The sequence below is a fragment of the Notolepis coatsorum genome (genome assembly GCF_963971535.1).
Source record: "Notolepis coatsorum genome assembly, chromosome: 3".
Classification (NCBI taxonomy): Eukaryota; Metazoa; Chordata; class Actinopteri; order Aulopiformes; family Paralepididae; genus Notolepis; species Notolepis coatsorum.
The window spans coordinates 20,844,524-20,871,672 of record NC_140167.1 but is presented as its reverse complement, the minus strand read 5'-3'; the positions used below and the strand labels follow the sequence as shown (position 1 = coordinate 20,871,672).

Sequence of the window (27,149 nt, the reverse complement as noted above, 5' to 3'; positions counted from 1 at the left end):
ATGGCACGAGGAGAGGGCGCCGAGCAATATGCGGCGGCAACTTTATTACCTGTGAAGCCACTGAGTGCAGCAGATGGAATCAAAATAGCAAAGGTACGTGAAAATATCATAATAATAATACCGGTGATGAAACGGTGTGTGTATTATGGTGTATTTGGATACATACATTTCATCAAGCATGTTCATCGGGAGCGCCTTAATTAAAGGAAGCCTGTGTGAAATAATTTACATATTCTTTGTATTTTTCTTCTCAGAACGCCCATATTGAATATTATCGTCACGTATCGGTATAGATGATTTACACGAGTGTGTCACCTCATTATTGATCTAGGGTCGAATTATTATCCCAAACTACAGGTTATAGATTTTATAAACCGAGGATCATCATCACGCCACCTGAACGTTCCCCATTTCATTTGGGTCTCTGGGGTTTGAATTCCACCCATCTGTCATTAGGCACTTGTTCGTAGTGGTGCAGCCCATATATGGCTCTGGTACAGCCTTTCCGGTTTTAAAGGGGCAGTGTCTTCACTAAAGCTGCACTTCGACATTGTTTGATAAATATAACATGTATTACTAAATGTAATAAATGGCTCTGGTTGCATTATATTAGCTATCTCTATTTGATCATGTATTGAGGACAGGGCTCAGTTTATTATCCCTTTTCTATGGATATATTATAGACCTGGGGAGTGAGGTTCCCCACCTGTGATGTCCCCCCCCATTATAATAACCATTGAAGATCAAAACTAAATATTACAGCCAAATCCTAATTGTGTAGGAACACTTTGACCGAGGTGTATAGATTCGATTCTTTCATTCTTATACTGTGACTAGTTGTTGCTCTTATTAGGGTTGGGCCGATGGACGATGGCTGCTATTGTGGTTTTGTTTTTATCCACTGGTTACATTCTGCAGTTGCATCACTGACTAGTATTTAAAATACTTTTTCATGTCACCTTCAAATCTCAGCAGCAAGGACAGTTGCTAGCTAGTCAATCCTGTTCCCACTTTTAAGGGGGTGCATGATGAGAAGTAGGGTCTTCTTTGAATATGTTATTGTATTTTACATTGTACGTTTTTATTGTATTGTTTTACATTGTATGTATTTATTGTATTGTTTTACATTGTATGTATTTATTGTTTTACATTGTATGTTTTTGTTGTATTGTTTTATATTTTATGTACAAGGGACTGGAGATAGCAAAAGCTACAATCTAGAGCAACGCACCTTTTCTCTTCGGAGACTAATGTTTTTATTTGTACGTTGTCCCTGAAATAAACGTCTATATAAAAATATATATACAAATCCGATGCTTCATGAGGCTCTTGGGCTATAGGGAGGAAAAGTGACGAAAGATCGAGTGAGGATGGGCTCAAGTCAATCAAAATAGTCATTCATATCCAACATGCTATACATAAAGTATAAAAGAAAGTATGTAAAAAGTTGAAATTTTTATAGGAGTAGCCCATAAGAGGACATTATGCCAGTTCAGTAGACATCGCCCAACAGTTATACAACCAATAAAGGTAATGTTTGAACTCCAAGGTGTCCAATGGGGTTTTTGACCTTTAGTTGCTGGAAATGGCGCTATAGCGCACAGTGGGAGGAAAGGGGTCCCTGAAAAGTGCATCACGCATTCTTCCAACATAAGGACGCACATGCACAGCATGCACTGGAGACATGTAACACACTGCCCAAACAGGAAGTAAACTAACTGGTGCTACCTTCACTAATTTTCCCTTAAGATATTGAATAAGTATGGTGTCTGTGCACACTGTGTCCATGGAAACCACAACAAAACGCAGGCTTAAAGGTATGGTTTCCTTACACAGAAAAGGAACATGGAACTAATAGTCCATTTACTTTTCTGATAACTACCTCACTGCATAAAATGTTCATACAAGCTTCATTTTTGATTATTAGTGATACCCCGTACACACCCAGATTTTGCCCTCTTGGGAGAGGTGTATCGGAGGCTGTGACGTACGGGCGTAGAGACAGGTCTGCATATGAGTGTGGTTTAAAAGAACACGGCAACATTTTGGGAAATTAGCTTATCGTCTTTTCCAGAGAGAGACAAGAACATAGATACCAGTTTTCTCTCTGTGCATTCAGTAGAAGGCTATCTGGCTGCACGTTAACCTAGCTTAGCACAATGAATGGAAGCGGACATGGCCGGTTAGCCTAGGCCAGGGGTGGCCAACCAGTCAGAGACTAAGAGCCACAAAAATTACTGTGGTACCACAAAGAGCCACACCATATATACCAGCGTTTCTCAACCTTTTTTTCAGTCACGGCACCCTTCATGTGTTTATAGGTCCCACCCTCTGGCCTCTGATGTTGCTAATGTCTTTTTTATTTGGGCCTCACAGGGTTAACCTCTTAAGCCCGAGCGGTCCGGTACTGGACCGCAAATGACATCAGGCCATAAATCCATCTCTACAGAATAATTAATGTTGCATTTTCTTTTCAAATGTAGCCAAGAGTAAAGACCCTAACCCTGTCAAAACAGCAGTCCACATGTATATTTTCAGCATTACGTTTGTTTACCAATGATTAACTGTTATTAGTGAAATATGATTATAGAAATATCAGGGCATTGAGTCGGAAACCGGCGCATATTGACGGGAGGAAGTGGCGCAGCCAAAAGTGAGTGTAGTCTTTTAAAGGAAGAGACCCAGGGCTTTTGATGGACTTTCGAATTTAAAAAAAACGACCCTACCCTAGTAAGGGTCTTACTCTTTCTCATGTTATCCTTTGGATCCTTGTTGTGTGTTTTGAATCCATACATAAAATAAAACCAAACCCACTACCCACCCAGCTCACGCCAGCCCCTGTCAATCATCTGACTTCTGGATAAATTTGTTTATTTTTCGGGATTATCTCCCACAAACCTGAATGTTATTGCCATAATACGAACACAGTTAGTTTCTCTACCTCCTGTGAACGTCTAGCAAAAAAAGGCGTTGCAATCTGATGAACATTTTTGGAGAAATTTACATTATAAAAAAGTAACTGTACTTGTGAATCACGCCTGGTGATACTAAATCCAGATTGAATTCTGCCATTGGAAAGGGGAGATTTGGCCCGATCCATAGATGTGCCACTTGGCCATAATAAGGTAATTTATAGGCCTGATATTCAATAATCATATTTCAAATGGCATGTGTCTGGATGGCAGAATTCAGTACTGTATCTACAAAACCTTCTGTTTAATCATCTTCCCTTTATTAATTTGCTTAGATTTTTCAGGTCTGTTAGCATGGTGTTATTCACAGTCAAAGATAAAAATATATATATATATATAATTGAATTGATATTCTCCTTTTGGTTCATTACAATTTACTCAAGCCTAGTAACATACACAATATTTCTGACACTGGGAATACATTCCCTGAGATCCATAGATGTCCCTAGAATCAGATACCAAGAACATGCAAATGAACCATAAAAAAAAGTCTAAATGTTTATTCTACGTGTTATGGAATGAATGACAAAAAAAAAATATATATAATTATATATATTTTTTCAATGGAGGGAGGAGCCACACATTGGTGGGCAAAGAGCCGCGGGTTGGCCACCCCTGGCCTAGGCATTGTCCAACTAACACCTATCCCGAAGGCTAATGTCCGCTTCCATTCATTGTGCTAAGCTAGGCTAACATGCAGCCAGATAGCTTTCTACTGAATGCACTGAATCTATCTATCTTCTTGTCTCTCTCTGGAGAAGATGGTATGGTAATTTCCTAAAATGTTGGCATGTTCCTTTAAACATGCCCTTGTGCTTCAATTTGATAGGTTTAGACCTAACGAGTGAACTGTCTAACAATCAAAGAAGGTCAGACTCATTACAACAAAGAGCAAAGAAAACAAAGGTCATATGAGGTCATTTATTCAGATTGTAGACAATGGAACAACAGGAAACTGTATTCGGGTGGAAATGTGAATATAAACAAAAGCGAGCAGTTTACAAGAGAATTTGTCAGATACCTTTTTGAGAAAATGTGTTTTGTATCATAATCTTTACTCGTTTCCATGGTAACTACTACAGTAAGCCTCGCCAATGGTTGTTCGACCAATCACAAGAGCACACATATTAAAAAACATAAACTACGGCATTTTAAAAACAAACCAGTCAGGTAATCATGAGCATATAATACCAATAGTGTATTCTGTCTTTGTTTTTTTTTTTTACAATTTTGCAGTGTTCGCTTGAGAGACTGGTCTTCAAATGGCAATGCTTATGGGTACTGTAGTAGTTACCATGGAAACAGGCCAATATTCAGTCAGGTACACATTATTTCTTCTAGTTTTTTCTCAAATGTGAAAAGGCAGATTTCATTTAATTATGCTCAACTCTGCTCTCGTCAAATGTCAGACCAATTGAATAAGTGGAACCGTGTAAACCTTCCACCTTGAGAAACTCTGATGGTAAAAGACCAAAGGCAAAAAATAATCTGGAACCAGGCGGGTCTTAAAACTATCACATGACTCCTCTGTCTAGTCTGTCTCTGTCTCTCCCTTTGGAGATATGTAAACATGACATTATGCCTATGTGGAACATAGGTCTATCATTTTAGTATAGACCTGTTCGCTGTTTACAAACATACCGTGTTCGAGCCAATCAGCAATACCAACTGAGTCACGTGACTACGTTACCCCGGACCGGCGCGACCTGCTGCGCCAAAAGAAGTACAATGGGGCTCTATGGAGAAACCATGGCAACCCCCTGACTAAAAGTTGTTTCAAATGAAAATGGCTGGATGTCATTTAGCCAAATCAGCATGGCTGTGAGTCTTTCACCTTTTACATATCTAGCTTTGGCATGGATTGATTGTTTAGATCGCTAGCATGGCTAACGAATGCAAATATATTGTAGTCTGCCCCGTTGTTCTGACTAGGATTACGTTCCTTTCTGCCTCGGGTCTGCGCGCGCATATTTGTCATGACATCGTCAGGTCTATAATACCACTGTCAAATATAGGATTTTCCTTACCGGCTAAAAATATTTGTACTCTAGTCTAGGGCATCGTGGACTTACAGTAATAAGCTTACAGGTTTGAGGAATGAAGTGATGATCATTCCTGACCTATCATTCCTCAAAGTAGTAAGCCAATCTTCCCAGAAGCCCCCCTCTCCACAATACTGCACACATCAGCTGATGCTGCACCTTTTCTTCGTCGTCGATTGGCTTTGGGAGCAGGGCTACCGCATCAACCCCAGTGGCTGACATCGCCAGGCCGTCTTGTGTTGATCGGTTTTCGGTACGTGGTCATCAGACTCCTGACTTATCTGCTGACTCCTGGCTGCCCGTAAAGGCCAAGCCTGGAAATATCACACTACCTACAACATGTCATGTCCAGAGCCAATGGCTGCGTCCGAGCCAGGGCGGAGTCTCTGCAGCGGCGGTGTGTGAACCGCAGGGACGGGCGACTCTCGCACCACTCTGTAAGCCGAGGCGCAGGCGCCAGAGCGCAGCGTCACGGAGGCTTTAGCTCTAATCTCGGAGCGCTGGGCAGACGCAGAGGGGAGGTGGCCAGCCTCCGTCCCCGCGAGTTTAACAGGTTGCGTAGTGTGGCGGCAATTAACGCCAAGAATTCCGAGAAATGCCAAGAACTCGGGGAGAAATGAGAGCGACTTTTGATCTCGCCGTGCAGGGCGGACCAGATGTCCGGGACAGTGTGGTATAGAGCGGGGCAGTTAAGGACGGAGAGCCGAGCTGAATGGAACGGCACTGTGCCATGAAGAGGGATGAGATGGCACACACACACACACACACACACACACAGTGCACCACTGCTCACATCACTTTGTCTTAATGTATTGCTCCTCGTGGAATGCAGGCCTCTTGGACCGTGGGCGGGGGGAGAAGAGCAGCCCTCTGCAAATGGAACCATAACCGGCACTGGCATCTCCATAGTCCATAAGTAGGGATGCAGATGCACCCATACCATTTTTTCACTGCCACCTTTTCACTGCCGATTCCCAAGTCCCAGACTTTCAGTATCAGGCTGATAACAGAGTCCCGATCCATTGCTTATTGCAATATATAATAACATCTTCTCCATTAGAGAGCGATCTTAGGCGAGTCTGTGTAAAAAAAAAAAAAAAAATCAGCAAATCAAGTGAAGTGGTTCTATTTTAGTATTGGGGGAAATTCCCCCATGCATCCCTATGCTGCATAACACAATTTCTCATCTCCATTCCTTGTGTACCCCACCCCTCCCTTCTCTTCCAGAGGAGGGATGAGAAGAGCCGTCTCTCTGTGTGCAGTAAGCTGTGCTATGCCATCGGCGGGGCTCCCTACCAGATCACCGGCAGCGCTCTGGGCTTCTTCCTCCAGATCTACCTGCTGGACGTGGCTCAGGTGAGTGAGACCTGTGGCTTCAGCGGGAGGGGGACACCTGGGCCAGCTGATCTTCAGGGTTGGGGCAAGTCAAAATGGTCTTTATAATTGAACCCTTCAGACATGGAAGCAAATAGGTCAGTTTGGACATTTTTATGGAAAGCTCAATGTGTTTTCAGTAAGTATGAAAGTCATATCCAGATCACTTGGAATTGTGAATGTGATGCATCACCCAAATGTAATTATCCTCAACTGTTAATGAACACACACACACAACACTCAAACACTTTCAGACATCTTAAAACTTCAAACTAACTCATGCACTTCTTCAACTGAAGGATTAAGTTACATTTATATTTTGTGTTTTTAAATCATTTATGGGTATACAACGAAAAGATTCCCCTCAAAAGGCAAATGAAATGGAAAAAGAAAACGTCAAGAGGTCTAAAAAATTAGGCCATCTAATGCTGGCCATTTATGATCCTCTTCCCCACTGCATTCTCAAACAAACTTGTTTTTAATGTCTAAACATTTTTACTTAAATTTTAAGTGCCCATTTTTATATTTTAGATGTGTTGTTTTTTGTGTACGAATAAGCACCAAGCCAAATGCCTTGACTAATAAAAGGCCAATCCCCCTTTTGGATGTGAAAAAGCAGTATAAACATTTCCCTTATTCGTACATGTCTTACAAGTAGCCTATAGGTGCACTTGAGGGCTAAGGCCAAAACCTGTGCTCACTGGCTCCTGAGACTAGTATCATTTTAACAGCCTTTGGCACGGAGAATCCAGTCAAGCGCATTAACCACACTCCTACTGTTTTGCTTTGTCACTCAATTAGCCAGTGCATTAGCCAGAGCCTCTGGAATGACTGGAGGAGGGGGGGGGGGGGCTTTGTTGGACTCTCAATGCAGCCCATTCAAGTGCAAGGAGATGAGATCATTTGGAGTCATCTTGAATGCTACTTTGTTCGTAGATAATTTACAGTGTTTGCAAATTCCCCCATCTCTGGTATTCCAAGGCGTTGCGTGGCCTTTGGAATCTGGCCAAGCCCTACTTGGGGGCATCTTGTCTCCTAGATGTAATCACCGCTGGTAACGTGGGGCCTTTGTATTATTTTTTTAGACCGGCTACTCAGTGTCCCCCCGCGTGCGGTTATGATAGACGTGTCTTGTACTCGTCTCACCCCCCCCCCCCCCCCCCATCTCCCGTTCTCCTTGTAGATGGATCCATTCTACGCCTCAATAATCCTGTTTGTGGGCCGAGCCTGGGACGCTGTGACGGACCCGACGGTGGGTTTCCTGGTCAGCCGGACAAAATGGACCCGCTTTGGCCGCATGATGCCCTGGTAGGTTTCTTGAGCCACGCTGCAGCATGTGGTTTTTTTGGGGGGGGGGGGATTTTTGAACATTGTTTTGGTTGACCGGAAGAGAAGAGGAAATGAGACGATATACTTTTATTTTTTTTTAATTAGTTGGCAGGATATTAGTGGAGAATAACTTTCGGGAGGTGGGGGGTGAAGCTAATATTCCTTCCTGCCATAAGATGGAGAAGATAATATCAACTGTGAGCCGTAACCATGACAACAAGGATCATGTGCGTACATTGAAAAAGAAGACGCAAGAGCAGACTGTGTGTGTGTGTGTGTGTGTGTGTGTGTGTGTGTGGTGTGCGCCAAGCCGACCCTACCTTGTGCTGGTGTTACAAAGCTGTTTGATACGCATGGTGGCTACGACAGTAGCTGTATTGTTGCTGCCGCCGGCGCAAACATCCGCTGGCCTCCATTGCTTTTCAGAGTGTGACCCAGTCTGGATCCGGTCTCCGCTGCGTCACGGGTGCGGATGAGGACGCCGTGGGACAAAACACAAAGCTCCTCATTAGCAGCAGGAATGCGACGCCCAGGTGACCCTATGTGTGTTGTGGGTTCCATGAGAGAGGGACGCCGGCGGGCCAGAACCAGAACCGGAACTCTCCATGGTGCGTGAACTTGGAAGTTCATGAGTTCTTTTTTTAACGTCGTCGTACATATGCACATACAAAAAAAAACGTGTGGCACTTCTGTAGTGAAATAACATGGGTTTGTGGTGCACAATGTCAGTCGGGTGAAAGCGATCACCCTGATTACACTTAGGAGTTATCGGCCACGCGGTAAAGATGATTTAGTGGCCCTGTTTAGATATCCATATTGGATTCGATTTATTGTCATTATACAGCACAAGTACGGTACAACAAAAAGAGGTTTGGCATCCAACCAGAGTGCAAATGTAATGGTAAAGTGCAATAGTAATATACAATGTACAGGCGATTTAAACTGGGTATAACATATATAAATGAGTACTACTGGGTGTAGTGCTAATCGGATGTATGTACAATATGTACAGGTATAAAGACTGTATGGTCGTAGTCATACTGGCCAGCAGCGTAACTAGTAAGAGTAGGTAAGGGATATGTACATATATAGTATCTACAGATATGTAAAGGGATTATGTGCTGGTATGTACAGACGGGTGGATATATAATATATATATATATATATATATATATTAGGGATGCTCGATATTGGCTTTTTTACCGATACCGATATTCCGATATTGTCCAACTCTTAATTTCCGATACCGATATCAACCGATATCAACCGATACCGATATATGCAGGGTTTCCCCCCCAAAAAAACGGAATAATTTCAGGTAACTAATAATTTCACTGGATATATATAACAAATATTGTTTTATTTTTTTTTAAACCGATACCGATATTTTCCGATATCACATTTTACTGCCGATATCGGCCGATAATATCGGACATCCCTAATATATATATATATATATACGGTATATACAGCATTATTGTACATGTCATCATACAGAGTCTTTTGGGTTATATGCAGGTGTATATAGGAGGATTATATGCAGGTATATATTCAGACCGATATGGATACGTATATACAGTATATGCGGTAAATATATAATTTATATATATATGCGGTATATACGGCACTGCTGTACCATATAAGCGGAGATGTAGTCTTGTTAGTATATAGGGAGATGACCTTGGTGTCTGTGTGTAATACATACATGCTGCATACTGACATGACCAGGGTGTTAAGCTGCTCTTTGCCTGAAGGTGTAATTGAATACGGCACAAGGTGCACACCGAGGAGCAACACCACTCATCCCTGTCTGCCATCAGCTCGGTTAGGGTCACAGTGGGTCGCCCCATGTTGCTGTATGTATGGAGGGGGACAATGTGCTTCCATGCAGGGAGTGTCTACCAACTCTAGCATGTAGGGGATTTTTTTTTTTCTTTTTTTATTTATTTATCCTTTATTTATCCAGGAATGTCCCATTGAGATACAAGATCTCTTCTTCCAGGGAGTCCTGACCAACACAGCACACAACAAGTTTCAACATAAAACAGGGCATTAAACAAAAAACATACAATTCAAATATAAATACAGAGGGTCATTTGTGCAGTGGCAAGGAGCATAATCACATCAACAATAGCATCAGGTAAAACAGTTACATGTTTCATAAAGGGCTAATCGTAGCATACCTTTAAAAGCATTCACAGTAGGAAGTGCCTGTAGACAAAGTTTCACTTGCAGCGTATTCCATAAAAAGGGAGCATAGTGGGAGAATGCAGCTTTACCAAGCTCTGACTGCATCAAAGGAACATTTAACAGCATCCCATTTGCTGCTCGTCTGGTATTAAAAAAGCAAGTATAAAAGGACAGAAGTCTGGAGATATATAAGGGCAGCTTACCTAGCAATGACTTAAGGATAAAAATCAACATGTGTGATTGTCTTCTTTGGTACAGAGAGGACCATCCTAATGACTGATACAAAGTGCAGTGGTGGGTGCGAGAGCCTGCACCTGTTACAAAACGTATGGCAGTATGGTACGCAGAATCCAGCTTTTTAAGCAGGGAGGAAGGAGCATGCATATAGATTACATCGCCATAGTCTAATACAGGCAGAAAGGAACTCTGCACAATTCTCTTCCTGGCTTCAGACGGGAAACATTTCTTTAACCGGAAGAAAAAGCCCAGTTTAGGTCTAAGTTTTCTCAGTAGGTTCCCAATATGAACATCAAAGGCCATCTTTTCATCAATCCATATGCCCAGATATTTATAGGATGCTACTTTGTCAAGGCATGTCCCTTCCAGTGTCAGAATCGGGGGGACAGCTGTATTAGCTCGAGAGCGAGAGAAGGTCATGTACTTGGTCTTTTTTGCATTAAGGACCAGTCTTAGCCTTAGCAAGGAGTGTTGTAGTGTATTAAAAGCATCCTGTAGAAGCTCTATGGCCTGAGTTAAAGAGGATGAAGAGCCCCCCCCCCCCCGTGTGTGTGTGTGTGTGGGTGTTAGGGCACGAGCAGCCTACTGGAGTACTCGTTTAATTGGCACCTACTCGACTGGTAAAACACTACTTACCGAAGACTCTTAAGACGCTAAGCTTAGAGAAATCCCTCGCCTGAATCTTGTAGTTAACGATAATTGGTGTGTGCTTGTTGCTTTGTCACAATACACTGCGTCTATTCTGTTGCCAGTGTCATTACGATGAATTGAAAATGGGGGACCCTGATGTAAACAAGATGAAAGTCTTTCTCTGGTCTGCATCCCCTTAACAATTGTATGTATTGAGCTGTACTGTACTGTACCCATTCTGCAATCTGTTAATAAAGTTTTCAATCAATCAATCAAGTGTGACGACGTGCACGCTGCGGCTCCCAGGTCATCCAGACAAATGTTAATTTAAGTCTTCATTTTTTATGCATTTAAGTTCTATATTACTGTGTGTGTTTGATGCATTTGAGTTCTATATTACTGTGTGTGTGTTTGATGCATTTGTGTGTGTGTGTGTGTGTGTGTGTGTGTGTGTGTGTGTGTGTGTGTGTGTGTGTGTGTGTGTGTGTGTGTGTGTGTGTGTGTGTGTGTGTGTGTGTGTGTGTGTGTGTGTGTGTGTGTGTGTGTGTGTGTGTGTGTGTGTGTGTGTGTGTGTGTGTGTGTGTGTAATTCTTAGGTCAATAATAATAGTTATAGTAATGACAAGTAATGGCGTGTGTGTGCATTATTGCCGGTGTGTTTCTAGGTAGAAGAAAGCCATTGTTTGAGACCAAATGATTATTTATATTTGCTGGGGGATAGTAAATACCTTACGAGAGCAGTCATTATGTGAGGAACCTGGGGGCAATGTGAGGCAGAATGCAGGCCCTGCATGAGCTGCATGTGGTGAGGGGGTGGGGAAAAGAAACGGCTTCTCGCTCTGCCATTGGTCCAACCCACAACACACCATCAGCTTTCGACCAATTGGGGTTTGAGAAGTGTGTGTGTGTGATCTGAGTGACAGTTTGGGGTGGGGGTCTGCCAGAATCGAGGGAGGTTACCATGGGTCAAGAAAAGGCCTGATGCCTGGCTGCATGTCAATGAGGCCATTGTTGGAAGGTGGCAGTGTGGTTCTCTGTGGTGGCGCAGGAGACTGAGCCAAACAACTAGCTCTGCTACCAGATCCTGCCTGCAAACAAAGACATACGGATATTGTTATACAGTGACACATTACGTATCTAAAGTGTATTGCATATTGAGATTCTCATCAATATCTAATTATACTTGATATCCAAGATGATATAAAAGCGTATATAATCACAGGGCACTATGACAAATGTGCTAAATAATACTATGACACAATGCTAAAACACCACACATACACCACACATTATGCCACATATTATGCTACAAATACAAAGTCGGCAGCATACAGACAAGACTGTAGACGGAGACTGCACATCTCTGCATCTGGTAACACTCACCATCGACCCTAGGTCAACATGCTTCACAATCTTACATATTAATTTAATATATTTTCACTCCCCACAGGTGTGGGACCCGGCCTTAAGGTCACACACACACACACACACACACCCATACGCATCAAAGCAAAAACAACCACCACCCCAGACATAGCCTCAAATAACTCACATAGTCTCAGAACAAATAACTCACCTTACATTGTCACAAATGTCACAAACCGTTAACATACTACCGAGCACATACCCAAAAACCAATATCCAATATCTCGACCAGGCACCCACGCACCATATATCTCGGATCCTTATCACTAAGGTAAACACGCACCCATCCTTTGACCAGGAAACATACTGAACACCCACGCGTCTCGAAACATGACACGTAAATCATACTTCCCCTATAGGTGTATCTAAAACCAGATGTATCTCAATCATTGATTTACTCCAGAAACGAATGAAAAATACCCCCGCATCTGTCCTGTCGGCTCGACAAACTCACGCTCGCGCCCACGCACTTACATGCACGCACACATACTCACACGCACATACAATCAAGACTTACACTAAACCCATCACAATAAATTATGAACACGCCCTAGTAATATGACACACACATATACACTTAGAACATAAGAAGGGACTTCGATTTATTCTGGACTTGACTTCTCTGCTTCCTTTTGATTTGCTTGGTCACATGATCTGTACTTAGCAGACTCTAACTTTGTACTCAGCCGGGGGCGGCTACGTGGCGTAGTGGGCAAGGCGCTCGCCACGAAATGCTGGAATGAATGAATGAAAACTTTATTTAACAGATTGCAGAATGGGTACAATACAGTACGGCTCAATACATACAATTGTTAAGGGGATGCAGACCTGAGAAAGACGTTTGTCTTGTTTCCATCAGGGTCCCCCATTTTCAATTCATATAGACATTTATGACATACACAACATACATGACATTTATGGCATAGGGACATATAGGTATTTAGTACTGATACATTTGTGACATAAGCGGTATTCAAATATACAGTACTGTTACCCCTAGATCCTGATAGAGTATATACATATGATGGGGAGGGGACTGTACATTAGGAGGGGGTGGGTGGGTGGGAGGGAAATATACATACGGCGGGGAGGGAATATATACATGCGGTGGGGAGGAGACTGTCTATTAGGAGGTGGTGGGGGTTTTGGGCATTTACGGTGGCCAGTTTCGAATTGCAGCCTCCCGTAGGTGCTCTTTAAGAGCGGTTTTGAATGTGGGCAGGGATTCACATTCCTTTACAGCTTTGGGTAGGGCGTTCCACATTGTTGTGGCATAATTGCGAAACGTGTTTAGTCCCTTGTTTGAGCCGAATCTGGGTTTAACATGATTTGTTGAGCTTCCTCTGGTGTAGTGGTTGTGGTATTCACTGACCTTTGGGAAGTATTTTGACATGTACATGGGCACCCCGGTCGTATAGTGTATCTTGTAGACCAGGCCCATTGCAAGTTGCTGTACTCTGTCGTCTACTCTAAGCCATCCTAGGTTGGCAAAGTGGGCAGGGGTGAGGTGGGTTCTGGGGTTCAGGTCAAGTAGTAGTCTGACCAGTTTGTTTTGTGATGTTTGTAATTTTGTTTTAAGCGCCTTTGAGGTGCTTTGGTACCATGAGGTGCACGCATAGTCATAGTACCCTTGAATGAGTGCTCCTGCCAGAGTCTTCAGGGTATTCTTGTTTACCAGAGAGGAGATCCGGTACAAGAATCTAGTTCGTTGGTTGACTTTTTTTATTACATTGGATGCCATTTTGTCACAGGAAAGATTTGCCTCTAGGATGGAACCCAGGTAGGTAATTTCGTCTTTCCTTGTGACAATATTGTCACCCACTGTAACTGAGAATCCGTCGGTCTTGCTGAGTTTGTTATTTGAACCGAAGATAATGGACTCTGTTTTGCCCATGTGTAATGATAGTTTGTTATCAGCGAGCCATATGCAGATTTTGCCTAGTTCGGTGCTGAGGGTTTTTTCAACCTGCAATTTGTTCTTGTCAGAGACCAGCAGGGCTGAGTCGTCCGCAAACAGAGACGCTGGGCTCGTCAGTTCGAGCCCAGCGCTCCACATTTGCTTTCAGTTTAGCTGGTCGTCCATACTAATATACATTGGCCGTATTAGGGGGTGGGAAACTGATGGGTGGGGATCGGGCGTTGTGGACAGCGACTCCTACAGGTCGGTTGGTGCGCCTGCGCAGTAGAATCAGGAAGTGTCGGGGGCAGCGTGAGCCTCCCACGCGTTACTCCTCGCCACTGAGAGATCGAGCTGCGCAGGTGAAAAGATGCAACTGCTGTTACCTCAAGTACCGGAGGGGACTTGTGCTATGTATGACTTAGTCCACATTGCAGCCGGCTTGTGGGAGGCAAGAAACAGCGTCCGTGACAGGCGAGGGTTGAATTGGATGATACGAAATTGGGATGGGAGAAAATATAGAAAATGGGAGAAAAAGTGGATAAAAAAAAAACCGTTGTACTCAGCCGGCCGGTTGTATTGCAGCTTAATTTCCATTGTACTTTGTTTATTCATCAAGTATCATCCAAAGTGTATCATCTCTTTTCTTAATTTTTTAACCTTTGTGTATAAAGCTAAATACACGACAGCACCCGCACACTAAATAGACGTTCAGCTTTACTACTGCTTGCCTCCCGTTTCTTTCCAGCGCTGTTAAATAAGGTAATTTGGTGTCGGGCGTCTCTCTCTCTCTCTTCAGCGGCGTGTGTATTCTGCCCCAAGGTCATTGCTGATGGCTTTGCCGACACCCCCCCAACCCCCCCCTCACGTCAGGCGAACCTGCGATCTATGCATAATTGGCTGTGACGAGAATATGGGGGGGGGGGGGGGGGGGGGGGTAGAACAACCGATCGGTATGAAATCTGACCTCTATATCCAGATAAGAATGAACCCATTAGCTCTCATTAACCCGATTCTGTCAGCCAGTAAGACTGAGGCAGGAGGGGGTTTTCATGGGGGGGGTGGGGGCTCCCTATGACTAACCATGTATGAGTGGGGAGACGTGTTAAATAAATAAAACATCCCTCCCGTGTTCAGTGTAAGATGATATGTCCTTTGGGGGAGGGGGGTCTCCCAGCCGTTCCAGCCTCACAGCAGTGGAGGCCACAGTATTGACTCACACATTGTGATATTACAAGTGCTTTTACATCACGCCAACACGGACCCTTGGAGGTCAGAGGTGACCGTCCTTAAATGGTTGGCGTGTGTTTGTCTGTTTGTCTGGAGGGGGGGGGGGCTGATACCAGTGAGAGAGAATTGAAAATGGGGGACCCTGATGCAAACAAGAAGTCTTTCTCTGGTCTGCATCCCCTTAACAATTGTGTGTATTGAACTGTACTGTACCCATTCTGCAATCTGTTAATGAAAGTTTTCAATCAACCAAGAGAAAAAGAACGCCTACCATTCCGTTGGCACAGAAATGTCTCCTTCGCCCCTATATACTGTATGTTACAGACTACAGTCCTAACTGGTCGGGGGGCGAAGACCCAGCAATCGGACCACCCTTCATCGGTTACATCTGTTGGACTGGTCTGTTAACAGTTTTATTGGAAGCGTGTCTCTTCCATCGGACGCAAAAGGCCTCTCAAACTCAGGCTCCCTCCTCCAATTAATTCTGTTTGCAAGGTCAGCCGGAGGACATTGTGGTACCAAAGGGAGGCTTTCTCACACGATCCATGACCATAGTGTGAGTGTAGCGTGGGGTGAGAGCAAGGTGGGCCAGCATCGCTCCAGCGCGAGGCCGGCCCTCCCCTCTCCTCGCCTCGCCTCGCCTCCTCTCCCCTCCCCACTCCCGACGCGGTGCCACCCGAGCCCATTTTCCACACGGCCGGATTACGGAGATTATTCACAAAAGACATTGCTTACAAAGCGCCAAGTGAAAAGGAAAGTGACCAGAATGAAAAGGGGGTCAGGCTGCTGTTAACAGGTTGCAGAATATCTCACCTAAACATTGCCACCTCGGAGGTCACGACACCTTCATCATATGCCAACTCTATTGTAGTAATAATAATACCTTTCTTAAAAACAAGCTTACAAAGTGCTTCACAGAGAGAACAAGCAAATAAAGCAATAAGAGCAATTAAAGAGCACACAGCAAATAAGATAACATATTGTTATTATTATTATTATACAGAATGGTAAATGGCTGCATTTATATAGCGCTTGTATCCAAAGCGCTTTACAATTTGTTCCTCACATTTGACCCATTCACTCACACATTCACACACCGACGGCGGAGGCAACCATGCAAGGTGCCAACCTGCTCATCAGGAGCAATTAGGGGTTAAGTGTCTTGCTCAAGGACACCTCGACACGCTGCCCGGGAGGAGCGGGAATCTAACCGGGAACCTCCGGTTACCAGACGACTGCTCTACCTCCCGAACCACTGTCGCCCCCTCACAGACCTTACTTAACACTTTGAGTGCCAGCCACGAGAAATCTCGTTAGTTCATGCCATGCGTTGAGTGCCAACCAATGAGAAATCTCAAGAATTTTTTTTTCTGAAAGTTTAAAAAAACGAGCGTTTTTCAAAATGGTATAAAACGGAAATGAACCGATTTTAAAAGAGAAAAATAATCAGTTTCGACTGACTGCAAACAAGTCATTGATAAGCAACGGGCGTATTAGACACATAGCCATAATTTAAGATATAGTTTATGCGTTCGCAAATATGATCGCCCTCCATTGACTACAGCGTTGGCACTCAAGCGCCTATTTCTGGCACCCCCTGCTGGCACGGAAAGTGTTAAATGGTAGAAGATGTCTTTATTTGTCATGCAGCAAACGCACACAAAGGCGACACACAAGAACACACGCGCATGTAAGATGGGCGGCACACAGGAACACACAGGTCACCAATGAAATGCCTCGCTGCGCAAGACATGGGCTGCGCCCCCGGGGACTAATCCAAGTGCTCCCGTCTGTCTTCGTCAGGGACGTGACAGTGTTAGCTTGGTGGGGAAACCCTTGCGAGCACGGGGAGAACATGCAAACTCCACACAAAAAGGGCCCGGGAGATACCCCACCTGGGTACCTGACTCCCTGGTCACCAAGCGGGAATCGAACCCAGGACCTTCTTGCTGTGAGGTGACGGTGTTTGTTTAAAAACAATGTTTGAAGCTGGGATGAGATGGAATGGACTGACTTGGCAACCCGGCACTTCTCTCGCTGCTCTTTGATGTAGGATCGTGAGGAAAGCGAGTCATGATCCAATAGAAAACCACGACTCACTGTTGAAAGTGAGCAAGTGATTTTGATTGTTTTGTCACCACACAGATCGAATGGATTGAGTATACAGTATCGTCGGCGTAATGAAGATCTCTTTCAGAGCCACCTAACTGATCGTCCACCCTTGTCTTCCCAGGATCCTCCTGTCCACTCCATTCGCTGTCCTCACCTACTTCCTGATCTGGTATGTTCCTCCAGTGGAACAAGGGAAGGTCCTGTGGTTCCTCGTCTTCTACTGTCTCTTCCAGTCGCTGCAGACGGTCAGTACCTCCTGTTGATTGGAGCAGAGCTTGGTGGACAGGGAGGACCACAGTAATTTATTTCGGTACAGCTGAGTCGGCTTCCGCGGACTGTTGTTGATGATGTCATGATGGGAATGAGTGTTGGTTCATGTGTGGTTCAGGAGACAAGTTTGAATGTTCCTCCATTGATGCCTTTTCCATGGTAACGCATCAACCTACTGAGTTTCATGTACCAAACAAAATGACCTATCTCAAGCCCCGCCCTCTTTCCTTGATCCTCCAATCGCAACTGTTGCTCCCCTCGTCTTCAACAAGTTTGTCCGAGGGAAGCAACAGTTGTCGTGATCTCCATGACAACATTATCCAACAGTCTATGGTAGCCATTTTAAGCTGTACCAGTCAAATTACCCATTCTGTCTATTGTATTTCTATGCTTGATATTCTCTGATATATGACCGTGTTAAAGAGATGGTTCACAATTTTGGAACCCTATCCCTGTTTCCTACTCATCCATGACACTGTCGATCGGTTGGGGTCCTTTCTCTGCACAGTCCACGCTGTTCTTCATACCATATACCCGCAGCTGTGACTAGTTGGCCACGACCGAATGCAAAGTCAATGGGGACAAGCTCCCGCCTGTACAAGCCGTCTGAAACCTACTTCTTTCAAGATTTTTTTTTTAATCCCATATCTACTAACGAGCATGCACTGAACCCTTATGGCATAGCGGTGAAAACCAATTGACTGTTAATTGTATTTATGTTGATGGCAGTGAGTGCTGCTCAGGAAGCACTATTTATTTGATTTTAATTATTTTATTTTAATACTTTATGCTAATAAGTAATGTATCTTGTACAATATCATCCTTAACTGAAGATGAGATTGTTAATGATGTTGATAATGATGTAATTGATGTTGATAATGATGTAATGTATTGAATATTGTTGTAAGTGCCGGACCCCAGGAAGAATAGCTTTTGTCAAGTGCAAAAGCTAATGGGGATCCTAAATAAACATAAACATAAACATACTCCACGGTGCACACAAAATAGATTTCAGTTGGTTTCAGGCAGCCTGTACAGGCGGGAGCTTTGCGTTCGTTTGTGACTGAACTAAGCGGAGCTGCGGGCGTCCAGTATGGAGAGTAGCATGGACTGTGTTGAGAAAGGGCAGAGAGTTGTCTGAGAAAGGGCTGAGAGTTGTGCTGAGAAAGGGCTGCGAGTTGTCTGAGAAAGGGCTTATTCTTAGTTACTATGTGTTAGAATAGAATAGAAATACTTTATTTATCCCGAAGGAAATTCAGCACTACAGATTGCTCACAGTAAACGGTAAACATTTAGGTAGTCGGAAACAAGTCACAAATAAGAATAAAGAATAAATAATCAAATATGGTCCGGGATATACATTGTTATGTATATACAGCCACAAATATACAGTAAGTGTACAGTACTAGAATTGTAAAAGATTTCTATTTTCAAAGTAAAAGTCCTGTGTTTTGTTTGTGTTGGCAGTGCTTCCACGTGCCGTACTCTGCCCTCACCATGTTCATCACCACAGACCAGAAGGAGAGGGACTCCGCCACGGCCTACCGTACGTCAGCCTGCCGCTCGTCATGTTGTTTTTGTTTTTTATGTGTTTTTTCTTTTTTTTATGTGGACGTTTGCGCGCATCCACTCACTTTGACCCATCCTTCCCTCCGTTCTTCTCAGGTATGACCGTCGAGGTGCTGGGCACGGTGGTCGGCACGGCGATCCAGGGGCAGATAGTGGGCAGGGCCATCACCCCCTGCGTGCCCACTGAGTACGACGTCCTCGACAACGGGAACTCTACCCGGACGGGGTCGGAGGTCAACATGTCCCTCATCTCGCTGGACGAGACGGTGAGACCCGGGAGTGTTCTGCAAAGGATGACGCTAAATATAATATCATGTTTACACTCATTGGTATTCATAATTTTATATCTGTTGGATGTCTAGTGTGAACTGAAAAAGTCATCCCTGAGCTAACGCTGCCTCTCCGGCCCCCCCCCCCCCCTCCCTCCTTTACAGAAACAAGCCTACCTGATCGCCTCGGGAGTCATCTGCGCCATCTATGTCCTCTGTGCCGCCGTTTTGTTCATGGGTGTCAAGGAGGAAGAGGGTGAGGGAACCAATGTGAACTAGGGCTGGGCGATTAATACATTTTATCGATTAATTCGAATTCATGATTTAGGACGATTTTCAAAAGAAATTATTTAAAGGGGAACTATTTTACTATTTCTTTCACTATTTGGGCACTTTTACACAATTCCTGTGAGTTTATGGAACACCTCTGTAATTATATATTTTTTTTAATTCATTGTTTTGTATTTCAAATCAAGTCCTCAAAAACAGCATTTTTCTACCTGAAGATCTTAAGCTGTTTTGAGGCTGGGCTCCTAAACCACTGTGTGGCCTGCGCCGCCGCCTGAACATTATCATGCAGCGGTGTCTCTCTGACATCACAAATCAGCACATTTTCAGATGACTCAGTTCAGTGAGGGTGAATATTGTGAGAGGAGAATTGGAAGAATGCGCCAATATGAGAATTAGAGACATAGATCATATTAATATAAGTCCACATAGCTAGGAAACAATGCTAAACACTGAAAAAGGCCATTTATAAGATAGTTCCCCTTTAAATAAAAAAATTCCCCAAGAGTCACCTTTTATTTTACAAAAAGTGATGTTTGGTGAAAGTTAGATTTGCACTTTATTAATCCCAATAGGGAAATTCATTCTTGTTTGATGATCAAGAGGCACCTTTTATTTGTTTTAAGTGAAGTTTGGTGAAAAAGCAAGTTATTGCACTATTAATCCCAATAGGGACATTCATCTTTGTTTGATCAAGAATAACCTTTTATATATATATATTATTATTATTATTATTATTAAAAAATGTAAGTGAAGATTGGTGAAAGTTAGGTTTGCACTTCAATCCCAATAGGGAAATTCATCTTGGTTCGATAATTTTTTGTGTCAAATAAAAACAAAGCTTATTTGAATGATTTCCTTGACGTTTGTAGTTTTTAAGAGAAAAAGTCGATTAAAATCGGATGTGGTGTGAAAAAATCTTGAGATTTTATTTAGTGCCTGGTTAGAAACGAATGAAAATGGATGGATTATCCAAGTGGGGGTCCGGGGGGGGTGAGCGAGCAAGAGCATATGTATGTAGGGTATTAGATAGCAAGTATTGGGTATATATCTCGTAAACTACATTTATAATGATTCAAATGGTGATTTCATTGGATGTTTACTGTTAATGCTTGTGTGTCTAATTTGATGTTATGTTAAAAAAAAATTAAAAATTAAAAAAGAATTTAAATAGATTTTATTTGTAGGCCATATCGCCCAGCCCTAATGTGAACCAATGGGTGTCCTTTCAATCAGTTTTTTCTCATATTTAAACAATCGAAAGAGCTGTGCTCGGCAGACCCCAGCCCTTCACGTTGCACATTGTTTTGATATTTCTGTCACAGCAAAAGAATGAGGAGGCCACATTTTGGCAGTCGCTAAATGTTACAAACAAAAGGACTTGGGATCCGCTTAGGATTCCTCATGGCAAGGATTTAGCTGCTGCTGATATTTGGAACAGTGGCTGCTGCTGCTGGGAGCCTAACTGTTGTTCTGTGTCCCCCGCCCTGTGCTGGCGTTCCAGAGACCGTGAGGGTGAAGTCGGAACCAATCTCCTTCTGTCAGGGCCTGAGGCTGGTGATGGGTCACGGACCCTACATCAAGCTGGTCATGGGTTTCCTCTTCACATCCCTGGCTTTCATGGTAAGAGCGCGTAAAAACCAGTGTTTTTGTTTTGTTAAAATAAACGGTCTACGTGTTAAAATAATAGCTCTACACTCCCGACGGCCATCACTGGTATATAGAGTGTCTGGTCAGTAACATGGTTACTGACCTGGTATCCCGTTCCCACTTTATCAGGAGAGAGAGGTCCACATTGCAAAAATGGTCTGACAAAAATAAGAAATAAAAACTCATTTTAAGCAAATGTGTCATTGAAACTAGCAAAATAATCCAGTGCAGTAAGCTAATTTGATTTGGCAAGATTTCTTGAAATAAACTTAAAAAAAAAAAAAAAAAAAATCTAGGGTTCTCTCTCCTGATTTGATAAAGTGGGAACAGGATACCAGAACATGTATTGGACTGGGAGACCCATGTTACTGACCAAATACTCTATATCAGTGATGGCTGTCAGAATGTGGAACTATTTAACACTTATTTTATAATAGCCACTTACAGCGCCTTTTCAATTTGGATGAAAACTGTTATTTCTCTCCCTTTGACAGCTTTTGGAGGGAAACTTTGCCCTGTTCATTACATACGCTCTTGGCCACAGGAACGACTTCCAGAACATTCTCTTGGTCATCATGGTGAGTTTCCCCGTTTGCTGCTGAGAAAAACTCATTATCTACTATCCGGGGGCGACAGTGGCTCGAGAGGTAGAGCAGTCTCCTGGTAATCCGGAGGTTCCTGGTTCGATTCCCGGGCAGCATGTCGAAGTGTCCTTGAGCGAGACACTTAACCCCTAATTGCTCCTGATGAGCAGGTCGGCACCTTGCATGGTTGCCTCCGCCGTCGGTGTGTTAATGTGTGAGTCCTCTAAGGACAACAGGAGGCTCTGCTCTAAAGGAAGTCAGTGATTTCAAGTACCTGGGCTCGTGGGTCAACTCGTCCGAGCAAGACCTTAAAGTGAGGAAGGCACTTGCGTGGAGGGCTCTGAACGGCATGACCAGTGTGTGGAAATCCAACCTCTCCCGTCAAATCAAGGTCAACTTCTTTCATGCAACAGTTGAGTCTGTCCTTTTGTATGGCAGTGAATGCTGGACCTTGAAGCCCACCCTGCAGAAGTCCTTGGATGGGTGCTACACCAGAATGATGCGTGTGGTGCTCAACAGGGATGAGCATGTCACTAATGCAAACTTGTATGGGGGGGTGCTAAAGGTGAGCGATAAAGTGGCAGTCAGGAGAATGAGGCTGGCAGGTCACTGCCAGAGACACCATGAGATGCCAACCAGCAAACTTGTGCTGTGGGAACCAACACACGGGCATCGATCACGAGGACGTCCCACGTTAACCTACGTGGACGTACTCAGGAGAGATGCGGGAACAGAAAGCACCGGCGAGCTAGCCAGATGCATGGAGGATCGGGATGACTGGAAGCACCGATGGAGGGCCCGTCCGAGGACGACCTAGATAGAATGGGTAAAATGTGAGGAACAAATTGTAAAGCGCTTTAGATAAAAGAGATATATAAATGCAGACATTTACCATTTACTATCCCACAGTAAAAGCATACCAAATCACCAGAAGGGCATCAGTAGAATTATTATTATTACCATACCATCCTGCCCTACAGGATTAAGATCTAATATTATGATATATTATTGCCTATATTTATTGTCTTTCTCCTACCCATACGCCCAATCCTCCCCCATGCTGCTATGATGCCTGAATTTCCCCAAGAGGATCAATAAAGGAATATCTTATCTAATCTTATCTTAATATACATTCAACGTTGCAGAGTGCATAGTGTTAAACATCTCTGGATCAGTTGGGGGGGGGGGGGGGGGGGGGGCTTTCCTCATGTGAAGACATGCGTGTCTGTGGGGCTGAAAGGACAGATTTTCAGGGTGAGAGGACGTGTTGTTTTGGCCCCTGGGAACCGGTCCCCTGCTCACTCAGTCCAGGAGAGCAGGGGATCCAGGGAGAGTCGGGCTCACACAGTGGAGCTTTTGTTGTCCGGGCGATCAGTCAGTGCCACCATGGGAACAGCGGTGCTTTTCTGGCTCTCTCCATTCTGTCGTTTCATCGCAGCTTCTTAACCTACAGCCTTTCCCTCTGAGTGGAATTGGAAAAAAAATTTAAAATAGAAATAGAAATTGCCTCTGGTCAGTTTGGATCATTCATGCCAGTTCTCATTCTCCTGAATCAGTGGCAGGCTTGACCTTGTGTGGTCATGTTACACACTGTGTCTCCCCTAGAGGTCAAGGGTCGTCACCCACGCAGGGTTAAAGAAAGGGCCCATTTTAAAGGTAGTGTGCCCTTCTCATGACCTCTTCCTTCATCAGTCAATCTGTCCTTTTTCCAGTTCCCACATTTCCCACAATCCCTAACGAGGTCCACTCAACCACAGGATCACGTCCATCGTCATAGAAATCAAATCTCTACGCAACTTCACCCGTGTGAAGTTGTCTTTTGATAATTGAAATATTAACATTGGAATTATTCTTTCTTTTTGTCCAGCTCTCTGGAACCATATCCATTCCATTCTGGCAGTGGTTCCTGACCCGATTCGGGAAGAAGACGGCTGTTTACATTGGCATCACGGTTAGTACCGGTAGTAGTAGTTAGTAGTGTGTGTACTTGACGTTGGAACAACGAAGGCAACCTTTCAGAAAAGACGCGTCTGTGTGAAGAGTGCGTTCTCTCACGTCTCCTCCCTCCACAGTGGGCGGTTCCCTTCATGATCCTGATCGTCTCCATAGAGAGCCACCTGGTCATCTCCTACATGGTTTCCGTGGCAGCAGGTGTGAGCGTGGCGGCGGCATTCCTCCTACCTTGGTAAGCATGACCTTATCTTAACTCATTCAGCGCCAGCTATTGGCTGTAGCTAGGCCGCGCTTTAAACGATAGGAGTGCGTCACCTTGTTTGTAGAGCTATAACTATATTCTATATTATAGCTATGGATACAATACTATGGCCCATTTGACATCACCTATCTATCGTTCAATATGTGAAAAATAATGAGTTTTTCCATCCATACGTTCCCGTGTTATACCGTGGTGAATAATATAAGTATGGTTTTAGAGCGGTCTAGGATAATTCATGAATTTGAGTTATATAGCCAATTCCACTATAGACGTTGCCGTTTCTTGCCTGTACACGCTATTATTCCGAAAATCAAATCTATATCATAGGTATTATGTTCCATCATGAATGCATGAAATGGGGGGGGGGGGGGGTCGTTTCTGATTATTTGATTATATTTAAAAGACTTAAAAGGTGGACTACAGTATGCAGTTTGGGTAGAGAAATCGCATCTATTAGCAGAGCCTGCAATTCGTTTACAAAACCTAACAAATTATAATTATATCTTATCTTATCATCCTTTGATTTATTTGACGTATCAACAATAGATATAAAACGATACACTGCAACAAATACATATTCATTGAAAATGTCGCGGATGGCTCAATAAAGTTGAAGGATAACTTATTTCCATCGTGGTCCTCTTTCCAGGAAGACAAGTCACAGATGACTATGGTATTGCTATCTTTGTCTTCCTGGAAAGAGAACTACAATGGTACCATCATATAGGCTACATTAAAAACAATGCATCCATACATATAAAACTACCAAGCAAGGCAAAAGATTATATATGTATGCATGCATCAACATACGTACTGTAAATACATGCATAGGCTACTTATGTCTTAAATCTACATGGCACAATGTCAGTGGCCTTGCCTCTAGTTGAATAGCCATGCGAGTCCCCAACAAGCATCAAATAAAATACCATGGCCCATTTCCTTGCAACATCTTATGTGTAAGTCTCAATTTCAGCTGCCTTGCCCTATTTTCTGTCAACCATTTTAATTCCTTGAATTGGGAAGGACCAACGTGAGTCATGGTGGGGTTGAGGTTCATTACCACCCTGGCTAGTTTATTTTGAAGTTTAGTTTTAATCTGCTAGGGGGTGCTACTGTACCATGTAGTACAGGCGTAAAAGTGAGGCTGTATTTAAAAAAAGAAATGCAGGGTTTCCTTATCCAAACATTAAGCCTTTCACACCAGAACTGTGATTTTCTGGTTCACCTTGGTAATAACTCCCATAGTCTCTAGTCAGGGATCTGGCCAACTCACAGCCCAAGTATTTGACACATGTTTTGGCTGCTCTGAGGACCTACTCAACCTTATTTTGAACCAAATAATATAGATTCAGTTTTCCCAAGATGCAAAGACATTTTCTTTCCTTGACAGCCAGCTACCAGCCAGTCTGCTGAGTGTGACTCAGATGTTTAGAACATTTTTTTAACCTTTATTTTACCAGGTAGTTTTGAAATGTGCTAAAATAAAGTCTATTATTATTATTATTATTATTATTATTATTATTATTATTATTATTATTATTATTATTATTATTATTATTATTATTATTATTATTATTATTATTATACATCCAGTGAATATGTAGGCCTGTATGCCAATTAGGCTAGTTGTCTTTTGTTCGCCATCTTTCCCCTCATATATTGCGGTCTCTCCTCTTAGGTCGATGCTCCCAGATGTGGTTGACGACTTCAAGGTGAAGAACCCAGATATTCACGGTCATGAAGCCATATTCTACTCCTTCTACGTGTTCTTCACCAAGTTCGCCTCTGGAGTGTCTCTAGGTGTCTCTACCCTCAGTTTAGAGTGAGTCCATTTATCCTTTTTTGTTTTACCACTTGTTTTGTTGTACCACTTGGGGCCAGTGACTGAGGTATAAAGGGGCTATTGAATCTACTTTCCCATCACTGTACTGTAATAGGTAATTATGGGCCTCTCAGACAAACTTTTCTCCTCCTTCTCCACAATCATCATCGTCAAAACAGACTTTCTACCTTTCAAGTTTTCTAAATCTCTCCCTCGGACAGCAAAGTGTTTCTGGGAGATGAGAGGATTATATTTCTCTACAGGATCACTGTATGAGATTAGCTGCATTTACAGTCCACCGCCAGTCATGTGGTTTACAATAACCTAATCCTTCAACCGGAATCAAGCCTAACTGTACTTATGTCCAATTTATTTGCCTCTCCCTCCCTCTGCATTCTTCTGCAGCTTTGCCGGGTATGTGACCAATGGTTGCTCTCAGCCCCCTTCGGTCATTTTAACCCTAAAGATGTTGGTGTCTCCTGCACCGGTGGTCCTTATCGTCCTGGGACTGTTGATATTCAAGAGCTATCCCATCGACGAGGACAGGAGGCAAGGCAACCGCAAACTGCTGCTAGAGATGATGTAAGTTAGGCCGAATACATACAGTACACACCCATACATACACACACACACACAATACCAGAGCTGTGTCCTCCACTAAACAGCCCAATTACCATACCACAGAGCTAAGTAGTCTGGTGACCAACAGCTTCACACGAGAGGCTCTAACTCCAGTTCCATCCTGGCATCTAATTCTATACCTCAGCTAAATGCTAATCAAACACTCAAATTGCTCCACTAGTGTTGTGTATTATGCACCCTGTTTGGTCAAGCCAAGTGCTCTGCTCTGGCCCGTTTAGTGTCATGTATTATGCACCGTGTTTGGTCAAGCCAAGTGCTTTGTGTGTGACTCTTGGCCGTTCTCCCGTCTCTCTTTTAAACAGGGACAGTGAGCAGGATTCGGAGTCTGACTCCACGGAGCTCGGGAGCGTTGTGTAGGGAGAGCGAGGACGAAGCAGAGCCGGAATGCCGCCGCCGTCCGGCG

General features: G+C 43.6%; 1 protein-coding gene across 1 annotated transcript; it reads left to right on the top strand.

Annotated features, from left to right (window-relative positions):
• LOC311224821 (sodium-dependent lysophosphatidylcholine symporter 1-B-like) lies at positions 1-27,149 on the top strand (the record flags this gene model as incomplete). The annotated part of the gene is made up of 14 exons (XM_084309947.1): positions 1-93; positions 6,242-6,370; positions 7,572-7,696; positions 17,559-17,682; positions 19,175-19,253; positions 19,373-19,542; positions 19,711-19,801; positions 21,338-21,456; positions 21,978-22,061; positions 23,935-24,018; positions 24,140-24,252; positions 25,961-26,104; positions 26,510-26,686; positions 27,049-27,149. 14 exons carry the CDS (start codon positions 1-3, stop codon positions 27,101-27,103), a joined length of 1,587 nt encoding a protein of 528 aa, XP_084166073.1. The 3' UTR covers positions 27,104-27,149.